Below are 27,062 nucleotides of genomic sequence, written 5' to 3' on the forward strand. Positions count from 1 at the left end.
GTTTCAGTATTGTTTCGGCTTCCTTTTTGAAATCATATATATATATATATATATATATATATATATATATATATATATATATATATATATATATATATATAAGCGGGGATCCTACAGCTTCTGCCGCTTCCCGCATTTCGATCGCCATCTTTTTCTATCTCTCCAGGTGTCTTCATCAATGGCTCTATCTTTCATGGTTTCCATAACACCTTGTATCCAAGACTTGGCTGGTCTTCCTCGTTTCCTTCTATTACTTGGATTGTATTCCATAGCTCTTTTTGGCCATCTGTTGTCGTCCATCCTCTGTACCTTTGTACTCTGTTCCTTTTTGAAATCATACACGATGAAATATTCGCCTACTTTTACAACAGTTGCCTGCTGTGAAATTATATCGATGTACTGATTTGGACTCAGTATTGTGTCTATTTTACGAAATTCCTTTTCGCTGTTTCCGAAAACTCTCTCTGCTGGAAGATACGAGTGGCCAGTTACTGGAAACACCAGTTCTACTGTTTTAATAGAAGGATGTTCCAACAACCATTTGCAACACATAGTGATTATGGTGGAATTTTTATTCTGGCCTCCGCAGCCGTCTGAGATCAGTCTAATAGTAGTGATATTGGTGAGATACGTCTTGTTTAGGTGGTTATACACTGCAGATGCTATAGTAATAGAATTTTTTGAGAAAGCGTTATCTATCCAAACGTTTGCGAAAACGTTGTTTTTATTAAGTGGCGTCTTTGAAGTTCCTCCCACAGTGGTAAAATTAAAAAAATATAATTGCCTGCTATAATAACACGATTGATCTTGTACTTTAGGAAGAAATTCACACTCTTGAAATATGTAATAAACTCATGTAATAAATATTTGGTATACAAAAAAAAGCGGCAATATGACTGCATAACTGATACTAATATTTTTATATATTTCAATGAGTGTGAGAGCCACTAACGAATTTAAACATTAAACAAATCAGAAATTTATGAATTTAAAACAGTATTATTTATTTTTTAATCAATTTTTTTTTTTATTTAAACAAATATACCCGCATCAACCACTAAGGGTTATTAGCGGGGGGACATACACAAACAGTAAGATACATATTGTTACATAAAAAAAAATATTTTTTACAATCTGGTATATAGTTTAGTCATTTTAAGATAACTTAATAAAGACTGTAAATTTGACGTTAGTATACTTTTTAAATTATCACTAAGGGCACACGCGATTCTTTCGTTCTGGTACACTGGACACTCAACAATTATATGTTTCACTGACAACTGAGTGTTGCACTTGGTACACATCGGAGCAGCCTCCTGGTTAAAGATATGCTTGTGTGTAAGGAAAGTATGTCCTATCCGGAGTCGGTTGATGATGACTTGGTCTTTTCTATTATTTGGTAAGATGAGTTTGGTTCCTACTTGACTTAGACATTCTTTGAGTTTGTTAGCAGTGTGATCCCAAGTAGTTTGCCACGCTCTGTACACGTGGGCTTTGATATTTACTTTGTGATCAGTCCAAGGCATTTGATTTATGATAGCAATACTTTGGTCGGTGGTTGCATTGCTTGCCAGAGAGTCCACTTCCTCATTACCACTTATTCCCATATGGGAAGGTACCCAGATAAAGGAAATATCTTTTTGTTGAGTCTGTAGATAAGATAACTCTTCTTTGATCTTGAGAAGTATGGCGTGAGTTGTATATAGCTGTTTTATTCCAAGTAATGCGCTCATTGAATCGGTGATGATAACAAATTTGCTTTCATTGATAGAACAACATTTTTTCACGGCCTGGTGAATTGCCGTAAGTTCTCCGGTATATATACAACAATTTGTTGGGATTCGTATGGTAGACTTGACGTTTTCGTAGATGTAGGCTGCAGCATATCCTTCATGGCATTTGGAAGCATTAGTGAAGATTTGATGGGTTGTTGGGTATTTGGATATTACATTTTTATAAGCTTGCTGTATAAGGAAAGGATGTGTGAAATGTTTCGGGAGTTCTTTTAGAGACGTGTCTATTTTTGGAGGTTTAATCATCCAAGGAGGAACATTTACATGAATAGGCATAGTAAGACTGAACTGTTCTAAATTAAGACCAATACGTTTTATTCGATCGGGAAATGGTAGTTTTTTTATTGCAATGTTTCTGTAAATATCGGACGTTATATTTGTTCTGCAAAGTATTGTTGAGTAGGTTACGTTGCTGTTGTTTGCTGAAATTCTGGCAACGTAATTTAGTGATAGGAGTTGCCTTCGTTGGCTTAAGGACAGTTCATTAGCCAAAACTTGTAAGCTACTTACGTGACTAGTTCTTGTGGCACCTAAAACTAATCTCAAGCACATATTTTGAATGTAGTCAAGTTTTTTTAAAGATGTTTTGTTAGCAGTGTCGTAGCATAAACAGCCGTAGTCTAGTTTACTTCGTATTAGTGATCTATATAGAGTAAGTAAGGTTGTTGTATCTGCCCCCCAAGAGGTATTTGACAGCATCTTTAGTAGATTAATTCTGGATTGGCAAGAACGTTGCAGATTGGTGATGTGGGTTTCCCAGTTTAAGTTACGATCAAAAGAAAGTCCTACGAAATTTATTTCTTCTGCTTGTTTCAGGACAACTCCTTTTAGTGTTAATTGAACATTAGGATAATTTTTTCTTTTGCTAAAAATTAAATAACGTGTCTTTTCACTAGAGAATATAAAACCCGTGTTTTGCGACCAGCTTTCAATTGTGTGTAAGGTAGTTTGCAGTATATGTGTTCCCAGAGTTACATTGTTTGTTCTTAGATTTAATCAATTTTAAAAGCGAATATGGTTCGCGATTCTAGTTATTCAAAAAAATTCTCGATTCTTAGAAGTTCGGCCCTTCACTAGATTAACATGTATCTAAATGCGACTTACGGTACGGCGCTGATAAACAAATGAACTTATCTCTCTTTTTTCGCCTTGTTAGCCTTCCAGTTTTGTGGCTGTGCAATCCGTTTTCGTGCCTAGTTTTTATCTACAGGCATAGGAAAAACATCCATCTTGATAAAAATTATAGGTTTCACTTCAAATCACAGAAATTCTTATTTAAAATGCGAAAATTGACGACGTAACAACATAGAAACGATATAAGCGACCATAACAGTTTTGGTTCGAATGAAGTGCTCCTATTGGCTGGCGTGCGTATAGCTATGTTTGATTTAAGTTTATGTGGACGTAACCAAGTTTGTTTCAAAATAAATTGTTTTAATCAAAATAACTCTGGACTACGCTAAATTTAATCCCAGACTGTTTCTTTCGGTAATAGGCTGTCTCGAAATGAAAATGTTGCCATCAAAATGTCAATTTCTAAAAATTGTGGACATAGCTATTTTTGATACTATACCCCTGATATATCCAATCAGTTTTCCCGATAAAATCTAATTTATGAACTTTCAGTCATGAATAACTCCAAAAATATTGACTGAAACCAATGTTATCATCCATTTTTTTATAAATATTTATTTACGTGTGAATTTCAAAACTTAGTATTATTGTAGCCAGAGTACGAGTTTTTGTCATGAAAATTTTTGACTTATTTTTTTTCTCTAGGCTCAATTTTGTTCAACATGCGTGGTCTGTACGTACTTATATAAATAATCATAATAACTTTTACGAAAATATATGTGTGACTGTCAATTGTCTAATTTCTTGTTATTGACCTTATTTTGATTAATACCTCTTTAAGCAGCAACAATTCGTTTGTAACCAGTTACACAATAGTGCGTGAGTCATTTTTGTTCAAATACAATGTCGTAAAAGCTTTTTAGTTATATATATAAAAAACATATATGTAATTTGTCATGGCAATCTGTAAAACTGTAAAGAAAATAACAGTTACACAGACCGGAGGATAAGTGTACATGATGTTAACATGTCGTGTTACTCGCTCTTTCTATTAAGCGTGTCTCCTATGAACAAAAACAATGGAGATCAACAAACACGAACAGGGTGTTCCATTAATAAAGACCCATTTCATAAAAAATAATTGATTTTTTTTAATAGTAACTACTCTAACAACTATATATATGATTACTAGTGGTTGAATATGTCTTCTTCTTATAGTGCTTATCCGTTTCGGATGTTGGCGACCATCATAGCAATCTGTATTTTGCAAACTGCGGCTCTGAAAAGATTTGTGGTTGTTGTGTTGAACCACGTACGTAGATTTTTCAGCCAGGAAATCCTTCGCCGTCCTGGTCCTCATTCCTCGTTGAGTATGTAAAAAGTCCTAATTTTACACTGCTAAATATTTAGAATGTCTTATAGGCCATTAAAGAAAAAAACAGCCGACACAATTCTATACAGGTTTTTGAAGGTTCTAAAAGTTATATGAGGGATATAGGCGAGCAGTTTACCCATAAAAAGACGCTTAGAAACAAAATATACCGACTCAATTTTTTTGCATTTCTACCGCACCAAACTTTTTTTTTTGACAAACGCGAGCTACTAGCTCGCGTTGTAGAACAATCGCTACATATTGTTAAAAGCGTTCTGAATATTTCCGTACATAAAACAAATAATAATTCAAGTAGTACCTGAAAATCAAAACAGTGTTCTTATTGTAAAAATTTTGGACACTAAAGCCTGTCGTAAACTAGCATCTCGCTGTAAAGAAGAATGTTCATCTACTTCTACTAACAAGAGTACAAAGCAAACTTTTTCAAACCTCAACGTTGCTAATATCAACGAATATTCCCAGATATTCTGCTACGGTTGTAAAAGCCCAGGTTTTATTAAATCAAATTGTCTCAGGTGTAGTAAACGTACTAAAATACGAATTGTTATGAATGTATAATATATAATGTAAACGTATATATATTTATTGACTTCAACCCTTAAAAAACATATTTATATATATATATATATATATATATATATATATATATATATATATATATATATATATATATATTTAAAACGACGCTAAGAATACACTTCTTTGGCAGGTAACCCCTTCGGGAAAACGTCTGGTGAAGGATTGGCTAAAGATGGTATAAGCCCGTTTGGAGAAGAACTTTATTCTAAATGTGAAATTTTCAACAAAAGAGAAGAAAAATTCTTCTATTCTAATTCTTCCCCTTGAAGTGCCTTTGACATGAAGTTGTGGTTTTTGTTTGTTTTTTTAGATGTTTTTGTGTTGTAATTGTAAAAATACCCTTTTATGTTGTAATGTTTTTATTTAAAAAATTTTTAACATATTTTAAGACAATGTTCACTACAAGGACTAACTGAACATTTTCAATGTAAGTTAGATGGTAACTTCCACCACTTGTACTAAATAAGTTTTCCATTTAGGTGCTGATGAAGGTGACAGTCTATGACCGAAAATTTCACATTTAGAATAAAGTTCTTCACCAAAGGGCTTATACCGTCTTTAGCCAATCCTACACCTGACGCTATCCCGGGGTTACCTGCCAAAGATATATATATATATATATATATATATATATATATATATATATATATATATATATATATATATATGTGTGTGTGTGTGTGTGTGTGTGTGTGTGTGTGTGTGTGTGTGTGTGGTTCTCAAAAAATGAACGATTTCCGAAGTAGAAATTGAAACGTCAATAAACGTACTTTAACCTTTAATTGTGGCTTATTCCCATTTAAATAGTAATTACTTTAAAATGCCACAAGAAACTAGCTTCAGAACAACAATTTTGTTGTTTGGTAAAAAATTCTTCCAATTTAATTTTGTCTGACACATTCATATTGACAATTCAGACATATATCATACATTTTAAAGTAGACGACTTTAAAATGATATTGTCAATATTTTTGGGTTGAGCTCCTGGGACGACTTTATTGAAAGAGTTCATTCAATCACATGAAATCAGAATATTCGTGAGAAGTCGGTGATTTTTCTTTAAAAAGACAACCACGTGGAATGATGACAATAAAATTCTCCTATTAGTGATTCCTTAGGAATTATGAGGAGAAAATCAGGAAAAAACCTCATGACACTATCCCTACATGAAATAGGAAAAATCTATGTGCCGCGTGCTGCAAACGCGCCGTTTGAAATATATTTTACCAACGCCACGTTTTGACGACGTTGGTTCTAAACGCGCGCTAGCATGTGAACATGTTTTTTGGTACTCAAAAGGCGTTAGGCAAACGCGACGTTAACGCCCTCATGTGTACAGGCCCTAATATTCTCGATGCTTACGAATTTGTAACTTGAAAGCCACTGTCTGTAGCACAAATTATCTTAGTTTTGACAAGTGTCAACATAATCTCTAATTTAAAGGAAAGTTTGTTTGTCATGGTATCTAGATTATACAGCAATTATTATAAATTTTACTTTGCTAAAATGTTTCTAAAACTTTCGTGACCTACGTTATAACAAGATTGTATTCTTGCTTGAATAATTTGTCGTCATTCAACGACGGCGACGAAGGAAAAAAACTTACGTTTTTTATATGTGTCATGTGTGTAGAAGACTAAAGAAAATGTAATTAATACTCACAAACCTGTATCCTATTACGAGTTAGTGGATAGTTAAACATAATATTCATTACCATTACTGATTTTATTTATAGTCTTCGGATGTCTAAGCAGGTAGGTCATTTGTTATGTATGTAAGTTTATGAAACTGGGTTATAATGTAAAAAAATATTATTTCATGAGGAAGTGTTAAATTATACCACCTACATTTCATATGATTTGGTCTAGAATTTCATTTATATGAATAAATAGTACGATGTAATTTTTTTCGGGAAATCTGAAATGGGGTAAATACAAAATATAGAGCGAGATCAGGATCAATAAATGAGAGAATTGCAGGGTAATTTAGACATATAGGGAAGTATTTTTTAATATGCTGGCGATACACGGTAGAACAAAAGACAGCCCAAAGGAAGAAAAAGAGCAATTTATAGAATTATTTAAGGAAAAAAGGTAAGAGAAAGCGTAATCAGGAAATAATTTTTGCGGGACATAAATAAAACAACTGGAGAAAACACAATGAAAAAACTATATACAGATTGAACGAATTTAAAACGGAACATACGAAATCAATGTATTTCGGCTCAACTCCGCTCTAGGTGGTTGGCCAACAAAAGGTTGTCAAATAATTATATTATAAAAATCCAATACTTCAGCGGGCTGTTGGATTCTGAATTCATTCAAGAACAAGTCAAAACTCCACCCAAATAGGTTGCCTAGAATCACTGTGAAAACTAGACTACACAAGCAGTTATTATGCTGTCAAACCACTTATCGCTTCCTTATAGTCCAAGAGATAGAGCCGAAATTTTGAACTGATCAGTAATATGACATTTCTCTATTGGAATATATTCATTGTAACTGGGTTAAGACTTTGTCTTACAGGCGGACGCCCCTCGTGGTACAGGGGGTGGCTATACAGGGATGAAGTTGTAATTTTTTTCAGAAAAATTAACGATCGATAATATGGCTGAAAATTTGCCCAAAGTAAGATCTTGGTATAACCAGACGAAATCCCAAAGGGCGGACGCGAGAGTGGATACATAAGGGGTGGCGGACAGGGGTGAAATTGCAATTTTTTGGGGAAAAATTAACGATAAGTAATATGTCCGCCATTGTCATGGTTCATTATTTAGCCCCTAAAAACTCTAAATCCAAAAGGGCGGACAGCTGGGTTGGTACAGAGAGCCATAAAACGGGGTCAAATGTACCACTTGCCTGCGCATTTTAGGTCTCGGTAACAATTTTCAAACTGATTTTATTATGATATTTTTATACCGATTCATTTGAAAATTTGTATGCTCACTTCTGTTACTATTCTGAGAAGCGTCAAGTAGAGTTTTCCTCAAAATTTTCCAAAAAAATTTCCGTAAATGAAAATGTTCGTAATTTTTTGAGGTAAAATCTAATTTATAGAATCCTTTCGATTTTCTGTAAGTTATACCATGATTTTTTTCCAAAAATTTTCAAACGATTTTTACGATAAAAAAAAAATTAGAAAAACTTTTCTAAAACATTTGATAAAACTCTACGTCGTCGTCTGAATCTGTTATAGAATATTTTGTAGTTTTAAAATGATATTATGATAATGTTTTTTTTTCAAACTAAAGTCATATTTACTTTACAAATCACATTTTTTTCTTAAATATAAATATTTTACGAATTAATTTTTAATTGAATAAATGTTTGATATTTGATATTTTATTAAATTAAAGTAATTTTATAATGTTAACTATTAAATATTTTTGGTATAACAAATAGTAATTTTACTTATTTTTTATTACAATAAAAAGGTTTTTAAATTTATATTGCATAAATAATGGTTGTTCAGATATAAGAAAAATTTGATTTATTATTACATTAATAATCAAATACAAAATATATTATTTCTATTTATCAATAGGTAAAATTCAATTTGTAGAATTCCTTTAACATTTTACAAATAGTTATTAATAAAAATCAATTTAATAGTGGAATTATTAATTTTTTTTTGAAATTTACTTTGTACTTAGATATTTTCAATATTTTTTTTAACTTTCAAATTTATTGAATTTTTTTTTTCATTAGTTAATTATAATTTTACAAATTCTGTTTGGACATTAATTTTGCATCATTATTATTTTAAAATATTAAAATAATAATGATGCGCGTTCCATTTAGATCAGTAATTCTAGACGCATGCGCTAAATGTAATGCAAGATGCTTTTATCCAACTTGGTGAAACTGACTTCGATTGTAATAAAGTTTTTGAAACTTTAGAAACTTTCATATGTCACTTATATGGAACAGGACTGACGAGAACAATTCCAAAAAGAAAAGTAAACGATGTCAGATTTTCACTATTTAACCGGCAGTATAAGTTGCATGATATGAACGAGCCTTTTTAAAAAAAAACTAAAAAATTTCGATGCTTCAAGCTTACCACCATGTCAAGATGAATTACACCAACATCTACTGCGAGCCCATTATATTTCAAATATTTGGACAAATGCTCATAAAAAAGTACCAACAGAATTGATTGTTGAAGAACATGGTTGGGAGTTTGAAGATGAAACATATAAATTCAAATGGTTTAGTGGACCTCAGATGCCAGAATCAATTCGAGAAGTGGTGATTGAAAATGAAGCAGATAATGAATGTGATATTATTGAAAGTGAAAGTGACGAAGATGATGAATGTGATAACATCAGTGAGAGTGAGAAAAATGACGAAATTTTTAAAGTTTTTCTAAATTTTTTTTTCTTATCGGAAAAATCGTTTGAAAATTTTTGGAAAATTCATGGTATAACTGACAGAAAATCGAAAGGATTCTATAAATTAGATTTTACCTCAAAAAATTACGAAAATTTTCATTTACGGAAATTTTTTTGGAAAATTTTGAGGAAAACTCTACTTGACGCTTTTCAGAATAGTAACAGAAGTGAGCATACAAATTTTCAAATCAATCGGTATAAAAATATCATAAAATCAGTTTGAAAATTGTTACCGAGACCTAAAATGCGCAGGCAAGTGGTACATTTGACCCCGTTTTATGGCTCTCTGTACCAACCCAGCTGTCCGCTCTTTTTTATTTAGAGTTTTTAGGGGCTAAATAATGAGCCAGGAAAATGGCGGACATATTACTTATCTTTAATTTTTCCCCAAAAAATTGCAATTTCACCCCTGTCCGCCACCCCTAATGTATCCACTCTCGCGTCCGCCCTTTGGGATTTCGTCTAGTTATACCAAGATCTTACTCTGGGCAAATTTTCAGCCATATTATCGATCGTTAATTTTTCCGAAAAAAATGTCTGTAAGACAAAGTCTTAACCCAGTTACAATGAATATATTACAATAGAGAAATGTCATATTACTGATCAGTTCAAAATTTCGGCTCTATCTCTCCGACTATTAGGCAAGCTCCTCTTTCCTTTAAAGGAGACAGATAGTTGAACGATATTTTATACAATGTCTATCACCGGGTATGGATTTATTTTTGTCCAAGTTTTATATTGGTCCACTATTTCAAATGCAGTTCAAACAGACATATATTAAATTGTATGTTCCGTTTTAAATTCGTTCAATCTGTATATTTGGAGAATATATAATTAACAACAATGGCAAAAGATTTTTCGAGCTATGCGAAATGAACCAAATGGTAATTACAAACGGGTTCTTTAAGCACAAAGTTATCGATCAATCCGCATGGGCGCAAGCTACATGAAAACTAAGATCTGTTGTTGTTTACATCATTGTAAATATCCAAGCTCTGTTTAAAATAAGGACATTAGGGTAAAAATAATAAACATAAAAACCTACATGAAGAGAGCTGCCGTAGAAATTTTTGAAGAAGACGACAACAGAAACATCGATCAAAATACCAAACCAAAATAAAGACAGCCTGAAATGAATAAAAGAAAAGAAGGACTTTATATAAAATATCTACACACAAAAAATCACGAATACTTAAAGCTAAGAATAAAAACAGAGAAGTAGATGAAAAGAATCAACTTAGTAGCAAACGTGTAAAGAAATATAACAACACAGTGGAGGAATCAAAATATGGTAATGAACTGAGTTTATTAGTCTAATTTATTAACTTTATTTATTATAAAATATTCTAACACTTAGTTGATTAAAGTCATTATTTATACAATATTACACTTATTTATTTTACACTATAATTATATAATTTATTTACAACATTTATTACAATTTATAGTCCCGACAATACGTGCGTTACATTTCAAAACTCTACTCGATATTATTATTCAGACTAAGGGTTTACAATAAAATCCTCTATATGTATTAAATATCCGTTATTCTGGAGTCCCTTCGAAGCGGACGGATGTTGACCTGTGCTGACCCCTGAACTCTCTCGAACGGCATGGAAAGAAGACCGGTTTTATCGTGGGGGAAACTACTAGAAAATTCTTATTAGAATAATAACATGTTTACAGGTTAAATATGAGTCATATTTATCGTAACAGTAACAACTGCTAACTAATACCATCATCAATTTATGTGATAAACAATAGAAGAAACGAGAAATCCATACAGAGTACCAGACAGCGTTAACCTTGACATAAGATAAAAACGCAATCAAAACACTAAAGAACAAATTATCAATAGATTCAGGAGGAACAAAAAATAAAATGTTCAAAAAAAGATCGCAGAAATTTTTCTATATGATACATAAAATGTTTGATAGAGGGCTGAATTGAAACAATTTACTGACAAGCATATATTATATCCATACATAAGAAATAAACTAAGAATAAAATGTAATGACTGTCGAATAGTTACTATAAGGAGAGGTGTGTGATCGTACACATGTTCAAAAATCAGGCCGCGCTTTTGCCCTGTTGACATCACTGTGCCGTGTTGAAAAGTGATTTGTCTAGAGGTAATTGATTTTGACAAGAGCCATGACTCATGCCGATGCAGTACATAAGTTTACCTGTTATTTACAAGGTCATAGCTCTTGTCACAATCCATTACCTATACCACGAAAGTTGAAAATTTTAATACGGAATTGCTCATAGATGAAGTGCAAAAGAGAAGATGTATTTCTGACATGGAATATGACGAATACAAGAACGGAATTTTACCCACTGTACTATTACACAACGTAGACTTAATGGTTTTCTTTCAATTGTCTTTATTTTATTTTTTGCGTCGTCCCCTTGAAAAAAGTGAAACCGTCTGTCTGTTTATAATTTTCACTCATGGTTAAATATTTAAGGCACAATAACTAATCCCAAATACCACAACAGGTCGTCTTAAAAAAGAGGTTTAAAGAAACTTGATTATTAAAAACCTTAATATAAATAAGTACCTTAATGTTACAACGTCGGAGGAATTCCTCATTGACACCGGGCTTAGACAAGGAGATCCTCTCGCCCTCCTGCTATTTAATTTTGCACTGGAACATGCGGTAAGGAAAGCTCAACCACAACTGACAAACGGATTTGCCGCTCAAGGATCAAAAATACTATTGGCGTTTGCGGATGACGTGGACACAATTGCACAATCCACCAGAGATGCAAAAGAAGTTTTCACCCTATTCGAAAACAGAGGAAAGGAAGTTAGTCTGAAAGTCAATGAGGACAAGACCAAGTATATGGTGGTTACGAAGAACCCAAGACCAAGGGTTAGACAAAACGTAACAATCAATGAATACAACTTTGAAGTCGTCAAAGAATTCAAGTACCTGGGAGCAATCATAACATCTGAAAATAAATATGAAAAGGTCGTGGCAGCCAGGATCATTGCAGGAAACGGCATATTACCCATTAATTGCCGTACTTAAATCAAAAATGCTCTCAATACCAGCAAAAATAAGAGTGTACAAGACAATAATCCGTCCCACAATAACGTATGGAAGCGAGACATGGACTCTGAACCAGCGGGAAACGACAAAATTACTGGTACTGGAAAGAAAGATACTGCGGACTATCTATGGGCCTTACAGAGATGAGACAACAGGAGAATGGAGAAGAAGACACAATGATAAACTCCAGACAGTATATGGAGATGAAAACATAGTACGCTACACATTAAAGCAAACCGAATAAGATGGGCGGGCCACGTACTAAGATCGAGTGACGAAAGACTCCTGAACGCCACATTCTGGGAAAGGCCCGATGGCAGGTCAGTTGGTCGCCCAAGAAAGAGATGGAAGGACACAGTAGCCAGTGATCTACGCAAAATGGGAATACAGCAATGGGAAATAGCTGCTCAGGACCGTCAACAATGGAAGGAAATAGTAAACGCGGCCAAGACTCACATAGAGTAGAGCCAAATGATGATGATGAATGTTACAACGAGTTTTTCTTCGGGTGAAATCCCATCCCTTACTATATTTTTACATGGTGATAAGCATTCTTTTATTAAAGTTAACAGTTTATCAAAAAATGTTATACTTATTGAGATATAGTTAAAAAACTTTGGAGGTATTTTCTCAATTTGGGCTACAGAATCACAAAGGAACCCATGGTCAATCTATCATTAATTAAAGGGTGCACCCACCATCTTCTTTGTCGTCTTTGCCTTGCTCTGAATCTACGGTGTAATAACCAAATACATGCTATCTCCATAACTGCACTGGCTGTCGACATTCTGGTAAACCGCGGCTGTAAGCGCTGACATGTGTACAATACCACTTTTTCCTAACCTACCCTCAACACGGCGTCTAACGTCTTCATGTGTACAGGCACTTAGATGTAAATAAAATTATCTCTGTGTTTTTGTGCAATGATGGATGTATGAAATTCTATGTCTCACAAGACGTTTGTTCCCATATTAATGTTCAGCTATATTACAAAAATCTTTCCGAGTGATCCAATCTAATCTCCTGTGAGTGATGTTCAGCTATATTACAAAGATCTTTTCGAGGCGTTGGATGATAGTTCTCGCTTTTTCGATGCCCAATCTAATCTCCTGTGAGTGATGTCATTTCTTATTTAAACGGCATTCTAGTTAAGTATCTTTGTCTACTGCTTCTAAAATGTCATTACCTATTTCCTCTAAAGTGTTTTTGTATAGTATAAGAATGTTGATCTTTTTACAGTTCAATTCCGTTTCGAATTTGTGGTAGGGTTCCACTACACGGTGTATTAGTATTTTCAGATCTTCCGCATTATCAGTTATCAGAACTATATATTGAGAGGAAATAAATTACAAACGAGTAAGTTTTAGAAAGCACTCTATCTGTACCCAGGACCAATTTTAAATTTTTAAGCCGCGGAAAATAAAATTGGCGCCGTTTAATACAAGACTATACAAATTTGCTGCCAATTAAAAACAATAGTAAAAAAGGCAAAAAATCAAAATTACACAATAAAGAACGGTGTAAAGATTTATTTATTTAAAAAATAATACACCAAGCGACAATCGCGACTACCCAGTACTTTCAGAACTATTGGAACGATGATTTTCAAGATATTTAGAACAATATTATAATAAATTAACAGTATTATTTAAATCCATTGAATTGGTCTTTACGGCTGTGGCTTTACTAAAAATGTTTATGTAGGAAAACAGATCATACCAAATAACTATTAATACTAGAAATGAATATTTCCATATTTGTTCTGATAACGTACTTGCTTCATGTCGTGCACCAGCATCTTTGGAATTTTCGTGTAGGCACTTGTAAAAGTGCGTCGTATATTTCAGTTATTTGGATTCTCAAATTTTTGATACAATCAAGTCTACTTTTTCAGCCAGTTTTGCATAAAGATTTTAAAGATAAATCCACATTGTCAGTTAAAATTTTCCATCGCCCTACGAAAGCAGAAAAAAATGTGTATAAACGTTGTCAATACCAAAAAAAGATGTTAATTGTGTGAAACATATAGCTAGATCTCCTGCATAGATTGAGGGAGGCGCATCCACGTGGCATAAAAAAGCACGAGGATATTCTTTACAAATACGAACTTAAACACCTTTATTATTTCCTTTCATATTAGAGCCGTTGTCATATCCTTGGCTTCTACAATCATCTAAGTTCAATGTTGATCTTTTTACAGTTCAATTCCGTTTCGAATTTGTGCTAGGGTTCCACTACACGGTGTATTAGTATTTTCAGATCTTCCGCATTATCAGTTATCAGAACTATATATTGAGAGATAAAAAAGGCAAAAAATTAAAATTACACAATAAAGAACGGTATAAAGATTTATTTATTTATAAAATAATACACCAAGCGACAATCGCGACTACCCAGCATTTTTCAAAACCATTGGAACGATGATTTTCAAGATATTTAGAACAATATTATAACAATTTAACAGCATTATTTAAATCCATTGAATTGGTCTTTACGGCTTTACTAACAATGTTTATGTAGGAAAACAGATCATACCAAATAACTATTAATACTAGAAATGAATATTTCCATATTTGTTCTGATAACGTAGTTGCTTCATGTCGTTCACCAGCATCTTTGGAATTTTCGTGTAGCTACTTGTAAAACTGCGTCGTATATTTCAGTTCTTTGGATTCTCAAATTTTTGATACAATAAAGTCTACTTTTTCAGCGAGTTTTGCATAAAGATTTTAAAGATAAATCCACATTGTCAGTTAAAATTTTCCATCGCCCTACGGAAGCAGCAAAAAATATGTATAAACGTTGTCAATACCAAAAAAAGATGTTAATTGTGTGAAACATATAGCTAGATCTTCTGCATCGATTGAGGGGGGGGCATCCACGTGGCATAAAAAAGCACGAGGATATTCTTTACAAATACGAACTTAAACACCTTTATTATTTCCTTTCATATTAGAGCCGTTGTCATATCCTTGGCTTCTATAATCATCTAAGTTCAATGGAAAATCATTTATTATATAGCAGAGCTTTAAGTATGGTTTCACGTATATTTAAGAACATTTCTTGTATCGGAATGTAAGTAAAACTCGTATACTTTAAAATGATACAAAACTAAAACTACTGTAAATACAAATATATTGGCATAATTGTTATATATTTTATACCAGACAGCGCCCTAATACTGGTAATTGTAATTTTAGCATTTAGTTTGCCGTACCGGAGACCTGGGGATGCAGTAAATTGTAGTATGCGAAACCGGTCGTCTGTGGTAGAATAAATTGATTATAACTCTTTTTATTTATTTCTCTTTACCTAAATTGAAATAGACTCATATATGCTACACTTTCAACATTTAAATATAACCGATATTGAGAAGTTTAGATTTTAATGTATAAATTAAATGTTTCTATTATGATTTTAATTATTAGTGTATACTAAATGAAAAATGTAAAACTCAAGTATATAAACTATCTGCTAGTTCTCTTGTTCAGTGATTTCTCGAATTGCACGATGCAGTATACTCAAAGATTTCTAAAGAAATTAAATATACTGTAAATAAAAAAAATATTGTAAGCGTCAAAAATTGCTTCAATATTAATTCTACAATATTAAACATTTAATTACGTATTATGTATATCATTAACATATATCTTTTTCTTTGTAGAGCTCACGTACAAAGTTGGAAGAGGCACGTCGATATTCTTGTAGCAACCTGAACACCTCACTGTATAATTCAATACGAAGATCTTCATTTTGTTCAAGTAGGATCAGCGAGATTCCAGTGGAAAACATGGTTAATCAATCTAAGTTAGAAACATTACAGTGGCAATTAAAAGAAGTAAGATTAGTTAATAGAGAATAAATGTTTGACAAGTATCTTATTTTATTGAATATCATAAATATTGGGTCGTCTAGAACAGCGGTTCTCAACCACCGTGTCGCGACACACTGGTGTGCCGGAAGAACCTATCGGGTGTGTCGCGAGATTTACGAATACGATATTTTTATTTATATTTTTTTAGTTGTTATAATATACCAATCATGCATTCAACTATTTTTTTAATTATTAAGTATATACCACGTTATACCAATCAATAAAGTGCCAATCCGTAATTGTTTCCTCTCTGTTTTTAAAATTTAACCGACATAACTTGCGTTATGAATAGTTGCGCAGAGCGAGAGATCTTGTTTCTTATCTTTAAGACGGAGCAATAGGTACGTGACGTACGCCGACGCGATCCGATTAACCAGTTTTTGCTTTATGCTTTGCATTTGGAACAAAATCATCAAAGCGTTTCCCAAAAACCGCGCGAGTATTTTCAACGTCTACGTTGTTCCATTCAATCATCCTCAGTTATAACCTCATCCTCACTTTTAGCATCATATAAAGTTTCTGAATTGATTGCCAAAAAACAGAAAGCCCATACTATTGGTGAGGAGCTGGTATGCCCGGAAGCTGTTGAACAAATATCAAAGGTACCTTTATCAAATGACACAGTCCATCGACGTATATTAGATATGTCAGTCGATATTCAAAGTAAGTTAGGGAGGTATTGGCAAATAAACAATTTGCTTTACAACTGGACGAAAGCACGGACATTTCGGAAAAGGCCCAATTGATATCTTTTGTAAGATTTGTGTACCAACCGGAAATTATTGAACAGTTCCTATTCTGTCATGAATTGGAAACAACAACCACTGGAACCGATATATTTTCTACTGTTGACACCTTCTTTCAGGATCACGGACTTAAGTGGATGGATTGTATTGCGATATGTACAGATAGTGCTGCTGCAATGACGGGAAATGTCAAAGGATTTTTAAGTTTCGCACTAAAGAAAAACCAGTTGATAATAATTACTCATTGATTTTTACACCGAGAAGCTCTGGTAGTGAAAACTACGGATGGAAGCCAACTGGGTGAAGTTATTCATACTGTTGTTTCTATGATCAACTATATCAAAACTCGTACGGTGAAATCAAGGGTGTTTGAGAAACTTTGTAAAGACATGGGCGCAGATCATAAAGTCTTGATATTTCATAGTAAAATTCGTTGGCTTTCGAAAGGAAATATACATTGGTGTGCTAAGTTGGCTTACCTTTTTGACATTTTTAATAAGCTAAATTCTTTAAATGCAACTATGCAAGGAAGAAAGGAAACCATAATATCATCAACTGATAAAATAAGTGCGTTCTCCAAAAAACTTACATTCTGGAACTCGGTTATAGAAAAAAACGATTTGACTGCTTTTCCCGAAACCTCTATAACTTTAATTAATTTGAAATCTAAAGAACAGACTTTACTAAAGGAGAGTATGAAAGAGCACTTATGTAAGTTGCAAGAAGGGGTAACTAAATACTTTCCCTCTGTCTTGAGTGCTAACTGTGAATGGTTGATTGCATTTGACGAGAACAACGTAAGCAAGGCAAAAATAACCTATTCTGAAAAGGAACAACTTATTGAAGTGTATTCTAAGTTTACACAGTTTTAAAATCAAAATTTAGAAATTCAGAATTAGCAAAGAAAGCAGTATCCCTTTTACTGCCATTTTCGACATCGTACTTATGTGAATCTGCATTTTCTACTATGAAAAATATAAAATCTAGCTACCGGTCTTGACTACTTGATGTGGACAGCGAGATGAGAGTGTGTCTGTCTACAATTTGTCCTCGAATAGATATACTTTGCAAAAGTTATCAGGGTAAAATTTCACACTAATTTTATATATTATTTCTGTTTTGTTTTTTGCTTGTTATGTTCTTAATATTATTATGTTCTTAATTCAAATATAATATGTTTAATATATTCATCAGTACTTACCTACCACTAGCAAAAATTTGTACATATAAGGGTGTCGCGAATCTGTAAGGAGTACGTTAGTGCGTCGCTGAGTAAAAAAGGTTGAGAACCGCTAGTCTACAAAGTAAGAAACGTTTTGGTATAAAAATTTAAAAACAGAAGTATCAACAAAAAACTTTATTTAAAAACTCACAGACCTTATGCTATTTATTGTATCTTGGAATCAGTTTTTCGATGCCGGCGTTTTACTCTTTCATCGCCAAACGTATGAGCCACGATACCACTTCATCGTTGTTTCCACCCAAGAATTTCTTTAGTTTCGGGAACAAATTATAATCAGACGGCGCGAGGTCTGGGCTGTAGGGAAGGTGCTCGAAAATTTACCATTGCAGACGTTGAAGTTCATGCTGAGTTCTTGCCGGTGCATGAAGTGCATCGGCGTGAATCAGAAACACTTTCGTCGATAATATACCACGCTCTTTTTTCTTCATTGCACGTTTTACTCTTTGAAGGGTTTCGTAGTAGGTTTCTAAATTTATTGTTTCACCACTCTAGGTGAAAACATTTTGCGCATTCAAAAACCGAATCTCACTGCCTACATTTCATTTGGCGGGATTTTCAATAGACGCTTCTATTTTAACATGTTATAGAATAAAGACGCGTGACCACACAGTAATGAGACTTGACTCATACTGATGCGACAGACAGAGATAACTGGATACGTTAGTATTTACCAGATTCTTTGCTATTGTAAGTGAATGTTGTCTCGATCGGAACCTATTTAGCGATAACCTCAAAAACAGGAAATTCCAATTTTAGTTGATGAAAAGGTTGCCAATGTATAGGAGTCCATAATACTAGTATATGGGAAATGAATCAACAATCACAATCTTAAGTCGTTTTTAGTTAATAAAGTTGGTAAATTTTGTGCTACCGGTTTCAAGTCTTACAATATTTGCCCCATCATCAGGGACCAGTACGTAACATAAAAAACAAGCAATATACAACTGAAACACAATAAATGACACTAAATAATAACAAATTGAGTGAGCAGCTATACCATTAATTGAGAGTGAGATTGACAAACCAAGTATTGTGTTGGGACATTAGTGCCATTAACTACATGATACCACTAGAGAAATTCATATCAAGCGAGGTGTAAGACAGGGCGACACTCTCTCACCTAAATTATTTATAACGGTCCTCGAATACGCCTTTAAAATGCTAAAGCGGGAAAATAGAGGAATAGATATAGATGGAGAAATGCTCAATCATCTGCGTTTTGCCGACGACATAGTACTTATTACCGAAGATCTGGGTGAAGCACAACAAATGGTACAAGAATTAGAAAACGTATCTTTAACAATAGGTCTAAAAATGAACATCAGTAAGACCAAATTTATGACAAATTTAGTTCCCAGCGAACACCTAATCATCCAAAATCAAGTGGTAGAATTGACAGACAAGTACATATATCTTGGTCATGAAATCAGAATAGGCAAGGACAATAAAACCTGCGAATTTCAACGACGAACAACACTTGCTTAGGCGGCGTATGGTTCACTAGGAGACATCTTTAAGAGCAACATCCCGATAGCTATGAAACGGAAGACATTTGACCAATGCGTTCTTCCTATTATGACATACGGAGCAGAAACTCTCACGCTCACAAAAACAACAACACTAAAAATGCGAGTGGCACAAAGGCGCATGGAAAGATCAAAATTCTCGGCGTGACAAAAAAAGACAAAATAAGGAATCAAGACTTAAGGAAAAGAACAGGTATCAGTGATGTCGTCGAACGTATAGCCAAGCTGAAATGGAATTGGGCAGGTTACATAGCGAGACTGAAAGACACAAGATGGGCCAGAAAACTAATTGACTGGCGCCCAAGAGAAGACAAACGCAGCAGGGGACGACCACCAACACGCTGGATGGACGACATTGGACGAATATCCAAGAAATAGCAACAAGAAGCACAGAACCGTGAAGAGTAGCAAAAAATGGGAGAGACCTATGTCCAGCAGTTGACAGAAGAGGTTGCATCATGATGATGATGATGATGATGATTAGTGCCATTGGGTGTCACCAATCTGATAGAAGCTGCACTAAATAGTCGGCTGTTAGTATAGGGTTTATTAGAGGAAAATTGTGTTAGTTGAATTGAATTTAATTTTAGAATTGAATTGAATTGAATTTACTAAGGTACTAGGAATACCTTAGTTTATAGAGCTTTCCTGTATCTGATATGTAAGTAGTATTTGTTTCGTCGCAGATTAAAATTTAAATTAAATTCCATTCAACTAACACAATTTTCGTCTAATAAACCCTATACTAACAGCTGAGTGACTATTTAGTGCAGCTTCCATAAGATTGGTGACACCCAATGGCACTAATATCCCAATAAAATACTTGGTTTGTCAATCTTACTCTCAATGTTATAGCTGCTAACTCAATTTGTTATTATTTCGTGTCAATATTGTGTTTCAGTTGTTTATTGCTTGTTTTTATGTTGTTTTAGCTTGTAGTTTTTAGTACAAATAAGAATAACGCACTGGGGCCTGATGATGGGGCAAATATTGTAAGCCTAGAAACCGGTAGCCCACAATTTACCAACCTTATTAAATAAAAACTACTTAAGATTCTGAGTATTGACTCATTTCCCATATACTAGTAAAATTTGAGTATGTTATAGTATTTTTCTTTTTTAATATGTTCACGTCTCACTTTAAAGTGCAGAGGAGCGATGATGCTCAGTGTGGGCAGCCAATAAATTGGAGTTTATTTATTTAGCGTGTCGGTAATTAGAATCATTGTGTGATTTAGTTGGGCATCTATTTTTACTTTTTTTTTTTTTAGAAAAGTACCATTTCTATTTTTATGGGTACTGTTCAAAAACACGAGTGTACAATATTCTGCTGAGGTATAGTATAACTGAGGTTGCTCATTTAGATCTACAAGGCTTGTCAATTAAGTTGTTTCTCGGGTTGATTTTTGCAGTGGTCTTTGCCTTTGTCATATGTTATGTCATAAGTTACGTAAATCCTAGCTTAGATATTTTGGGAATTTGTTTTGGATTAGAAAATTGGCCCCAAACTATACATTTAGTAATCTATTAATCTTTTTTTTATTCAAGTGGAAGCAAAACACCTCAGATTGTTAGTACGAGTTTATTAAATTTAAAAAAATAATTGGTCATATTACTTGTACGCACATTACATAAATTACCACCTAAAAGAGGAAATATCTAGATATTTTTAATTTATTTATTTATTTACAGATTCAAAAAAGTAGGGAGATGTACAGAGCCGTTATGAAACAAGTGGTAACGTATCTGGAGAAAGCTCATCACAGTTTGGAACTTTTGGGAAGTAGGATCAATAGAAGAAATTCAGTTCATCGATCGCGAAGTGAACACCAAATGGAAGTAAGTCGAATAAGTGATAATTCCACTTTGCTGACAGGAGTTCATAATCAATCCAAGACGATAGATGAGCACAAGTTAAAGGATCTGCAGTGGTAAGTCAGTTTCATCAACAGAAAGCTAAGTCCGGGAGATTGTCTTTTCGCCAATCAAATATTATTGTTTAGAGCTAGTTTAGCTTTTCTCATGAACCTAGTTTAGAGCACTCGTTAGTTTGAAGTAGACTAAAAGACAAGCTCAAAAATAAAAAACTTGAGCTCTGCTTGTGCTTTTCACTACTGGAAGTTAAAATAAACAAAGTATGCCGACACTATCTATGTAGGAAAGCATAAATTTATAAACTGATCAATATCTTGTAGAAATATCATATAAAGGGAAAAATTCCAGTATATTTCAAATATATTATATACAAAATATACATAATATAAAAATAAAAAGCATATTTGGTACATTCAATTTGTATAAAAATATACAAAAGAATTTTCATCAAAACGGTTTCATCATTAGTAAACTTGATTCACGTGCAAAAAGCCTTCGTTTTAAAAACCTTCATCATCATCATCATTTGGCTCTACAACTCTATGTGAGTCTTGGCCGCGTTTACTATTTACCTCCATTGTTGTCGGTCCTGAGCAGCTATTTCCCACTGCTGTATTCCCATTTTGCGTAAATCACTGGCTACTGCGTCCTTCCATCTCTTTCTTGGGCGACCAACTGACCTACTGCCATCGGGTCTTTCCCAGAATGTGGCGTTCAGGAGTCTTTCGTCACTCGATCTTAGCACGTGGCCCACCCATCTTATTCGATTTGCTTTAATGTAGCGTACTAGGTTTTCATCTCCATATACTGTCTGGAGTTTATCATTGTGTCTTCTTCTCCATTCTCCTGTTGTCTCTTCTCTGCAAGGCCCACAGATAGTCCGCAGTATCTTTCTTTCCAGTACCAGTAATTTTGTCGTTTCTCGCTGGTTCAGAGTCCATGTCTCGCTTCTATACGTTATTGTGGGACGAATTATTGTCTTGTACACTCTGATTTTTGCTGGTTTTGAGAGTATTTTTGATTTAAGTACGGTCATTAATGAGTAATATGCCCTGTTTCCTGCAATGATCCTGGCTGTCACGCCCTTTTCATATTTATTTTCAGATGTTATGATCGCTCCCAGATACTTGAATTCTTTGACGACTTCAAAGTTGTATTCATTGATTGTTACGTTTTGTCTAACACTTGGTCTTGGGTTCTTCGTAACCACCATGTAATTGATCTTGTCCTCGTTGACCTTTAGACCAACTTCCTTGGCTCCGTTTTCGAATAGGGTGAAAACTTCTTTTGCGTCTCTGGTGGATTGTGTAATTGTGTCTACGTCATCCGCAAACGCCAATAGTATTTTTGATCATTGGGCGGAAAATTCATTTGTCAGTTGTGGTTGAGCTTTCCGGCGATTTCTCTTCAGAAATCAAGCGTAAACTAGCAATGGCCTGAACCGCAAACGCTAAAATGATTAAAATATGGAAAGACCGAACAATAACTTATTTTTCCGATTGCTACATATGTAGCTGAAACATGAACACTACAAAAAACCGATAGGAATAAGATCTAAGCCTTCGAAATGTGGGTCTATAGAAGAATTCTACGTATGTCCTGGAACATAGAACCAACCTGCCAATTCTGGAAGAGCTTTGTATAAAATATAGGGTATTAAAAAAAGTAAAACGAGCATACCTAATTTACTTCGGCCACATAGGTAAAAGAACAGGGACCATGGAACTATTGGTAGTAGAAGGAAAGGTAAAAGACCGAAGACCAAGAGGAAGGTCTCCCACGCGATGGGCAGACCAAACGAAAACTCTGGTGGGAAGTAGGAAAATTCCTACATAAAGCCGTCCATATGCCACAGGATCGCAGCCAATGGTGGCAGCAATATTTAGAGTATCACCACGCCCTGAATATATATATATATATATATATATATATATATATATATATATATATATATATATATATATATACATATAGATATCCGAAAATATAGAAGAAATTACAAATACAGAGAAAAGAAAGGATAAGCCAAATTGGTAAAAAATTTCTACATGTTGTTAAGAATAGAGAAGTTAATTATAATTACATATGGTTCCTTTTTGTCTATGTATGTGTGTGTGTGTGTGTGTGTGTGTGTGTGTGTGTGTGTGTGTGTGTGTGTGTGTGTGTGTGTGTGTGTGTGTGTGTGTGTGTGTGTGTGTGTGTGTGTTTGTGTGTGTGTGTGTGTTTGTGTGTTTTAAAAATGATATAAACTTGATATGATGTATGGTTAAATTTAGAATATTAGTTCAATATTAGTTTAAAATATGTAAATTAAAAAGAAATTGTTTCGTTATTCAAATTCATAGGAAAAACCTGTTTTCTTCATAGTGTGAATAAATAAAATTAAACGAGAATGGTACCTATAGTCTTTCGCATCGGTTTTTTAAAATAAACCCCTGGGGAATTTGACAGGAAGCTAATTATAGTGGTCCATTGTTATTTTGTTAATCGAACACAAAATTGGGAAAGTTTGACAATCAATTTTGAGTATTTGATTGGATTTTGAAGTACTGAAGAATTTATTTAAAGAAATTAGGTTGGTAGAAGAAATTTGGATCTTTGATGGACTTGGAAGCCAAGAACAATGGTTATATGTTGCTGACCTTAGAAGGAAAATCATCGAATCCTTAGAAGTGATTTATTGGCGAAAGTAATTAGTGAATAAGAGTTAAAAGTGGTAGCAGTTTAGCAACCATAACTGAGCCTCCTCGATGGGTTATTCTGTTGGCAATATTGAATTGGGCAAATCGTTCTCCTTGCCTTTTCCAGATTCTTTTGCGGCTGTCTGGTGTCTTCAAGCAAAACCTGGACTCATCCAGGAATAAAAATTACTCCAATTTGCGTAATTAAAATTTTCGTGTTCACTTTCAAAAGCAATTCGAGCTCTGCAGTGTTTCACGGATAGCAGTGGACATAGGCTAAACTTCTGGATAATAAATTCGCTTCATGAAGTCGTTGACGAACTCTCCATTTACTTACATCCGCATGATCCACATGTCTTCATTTGTTTAAGCGATTTGCCAGCTCAAGTAAAGTTAGAAGACGAAGGAACCAAAAATCGATCTTCGCGTGCGGATGTGGCTCTCCTACGGCCTGATCCTCACCTTTTAGTGTAGTTGCCATTTTGATTGAACCGCTGAATGGCCTTTGACCAGCAAAACGACTTACACCTAGCACCTGGGCAGCTTAATATTGACTACGACCAGTTTGCATTTAAGCTTAAACTTAAACTTAAATTTTTGACTATTCCTATTAATAAATTCCTATTGTTTATAAGAATTGCCATATAAACTTAAAAATAAGGTATACAAATTAATAATTGTACTTATACGAGGGTTTCTCTAAATTTACATACGCCATATAAGTTTTAAAACTCGGAATAAATGGGAAATATATCATTGATCAAATTTTTTGCACCTGATAGTATATATAGATTATTATAATTATTTGTAGGAAGCAATCAAAGCCAGAAGAACCCTCTCCAGACGAAATTCCTCCAGACAAACTAGCCCAAGAAGCGTTCCGACTCCTCCGGACTGCTCAATCGTTGTTGAACACCCGAGAGCCGGACTTGGTGCAAATTTCTACCTGCGAACCCTCCAACGACATCGAATTTCTCGAACAGCTCGCCAAAGAATTTCCTCCTCCGGAAATCAAAGCACAACGTGCTACATCCTTTTCGCTTAGCCCGAAACTGATAATGCCGGAGGTCGAGACGAAAATTTCGACGGCGTTTAATAGGTAAGTTATATTTGATGTAACTACCACGGATGGTTTGTAACTATTCCATAAGAAATATGTATATATAGAAATATAAATTGCACTTAGATTTCGCAAAAAAATCTTTATTTTCGAAAATAAGGTTACAATTTACTACAAACTACAATTACTGATACTACAATGACTAAAGTTTAATATAATAATCACTTTCTTCTGGTATTATTGTACTGGAGTAATTACCATATCTCTCTTTTATAGGAAATTGTCACTTCAACTAAGTGACGTAAGGAGGACGACCAGGACTGTTCGAAACGTCGATTCTGCAAGAGGTTCTGTAGCAGATAGCGACACAGAACTCGGAAACGACGGAGGAATATTCTCTAATCAAAAAAGTAAATCTGAGAAGTCCAATTCGCCGGCGAATGGAAGTATCAGTTCCGTAGAAGATGAGAGCGGCTTCTCCTCGATGAATTCCTTTCAAGAAGTCGGCTTGCCAATTGTGAATAGTACAATGACCGATGAGGTATGATCTTTAACTAAGAGTATATTGGTCTTTTAATATTTTATTTTATCGAACAAATTCGAAGAAAAATTTACGTAACGAACTTTTTTACTGTCTAATATCTTAGCCTCGGCCAAGAAAGTTCGTGGTGAAAGAAATATAAATAAAAATATATCGTTCCCAAGGCGAAGAACTCGATGGTTTTGTACAGAAGTGAAGGAAACATGTAAAGAAAAGCTTACTTGAGATACATGTCAACCAAACTACAAGAGACATACCATAATTACAAGACAATTAGAAACGAAACACATACTTGTAATGTAACAATAAAACACTGAAAACTTTGTTTTCAAACTTCCACAAAATTTATTTTAAATTCTTATCACTACAGCTGTTTCGGCTGATTGCCTTTCTCAAGTACATCTTCTTAGTCGTTAACCTGATGCAGGTATCGTGATATCATGAAGCTATTAACTAAATTTCCCAATGTTCCTCCACGTTTTTCTATCTTCTGCCATTCTAGCACATTCTGACAATGGAGCGCCAATGGTAGCAACAATATGGTCCGTGTATCTCTCAAGTACATACTTGTAACAAAAATAAAAAATGATCACTGGGAACACTTTTCGATAGAAATGGAACATGATTTTTACGGTCTGCAAAAGGAAATATGGCGCTTCATAAGAGGTCAAAGAACGGAGGTAAAGAAACTAATAGAACCAAAACCCATAGAAAAGGATACGAGGATTGACTACCTAAAAAATCTCTATGCAGAGGAAGAACAAACGACGCTAGAACCGGAAACACCAGAAATTACTACAAATGAAGAACTTAATATAAATGTACATGAAGTTTAGAGAACGAGCGAACTAATACTTCTACTATTCAAAAAAGGAGATAAAAACAGCCAGAAAACTACAGAGATACAAACTTGTTAAATACTACCCTAAAACTTACAACTAAAATTTTACAAGTGCTAATAAATCAGAGGATAAGTTTAGCAGATGAACAACAGGGTTTTCGTAGTGGAAGGTCGTGTACAGATGCAATATTTGTTATAAAGCAAATTACTGAGAAATCACTAGAGTATAATAGACCAGCATTTCTGTGTCCGATTGACCTAAAGAAAGCGTTTGATAGAGTAAGACTCAAAGATGTAATCCATCTTCTGTATAATAGAGAAGTTCCCCTAAACATTATAAAAACTATCGAAAACATCTACCAAAATACTTAAATTTATGATTAAA

The 27,062-nt window shown here is 34.0% G+C and overlaps 1 protein-coding gene across 3 annotated transcripts in view; it reads left to right on the top strand.

Moving 5' to 3' along the window:
• The window catches only part of LOC140450334 (uncharacterized), a 265,222-nt gene that overhangs the window by 229,112 nt on the left and 9,048 nt on the right, over nt 1-27,062 (top strand). For all 3 annotated transcript variants that reach the window (XM_072543916.1, XM_072543917.1, XM_072543918.1), the window contains exons 2-5: nt 15,956-16,129; nt 21,372-21,610; nt 25,047-25,334; nt 25,572-25,836. In XM_072543916.1, the coding sequence (XP_072400017.1) occupies nt 15,956-16,129; nt 21,372-21,610; nt 25,047-25,334; nt 25,572-25,836 (966 nt within the window). The remainder of the gene's footprint in view (nt 1-15,955; nt 16,130-21,371; nt 21,611-25,046; nt 25,335-25,571; nt 25,837-27,062) is intronic.

This window comes from Diabrotica undecimpunctata, chromosome 9 (genome assembly GCF_040954645.1).
Source record: "Diabrotica undecimpunctata isolate CICGRU chromosome 9, icDiaUnde3, whole genome shotgun sequence".
In the NCBI taxonomy this organism is placed as follows: domain Eukaryota; kingdom Metazoa; phylum Arthropoda; class Insecta; order Coleoptera; family Chrysomelidae; genus Diabrotica; species Diabrotica undecimpunctata.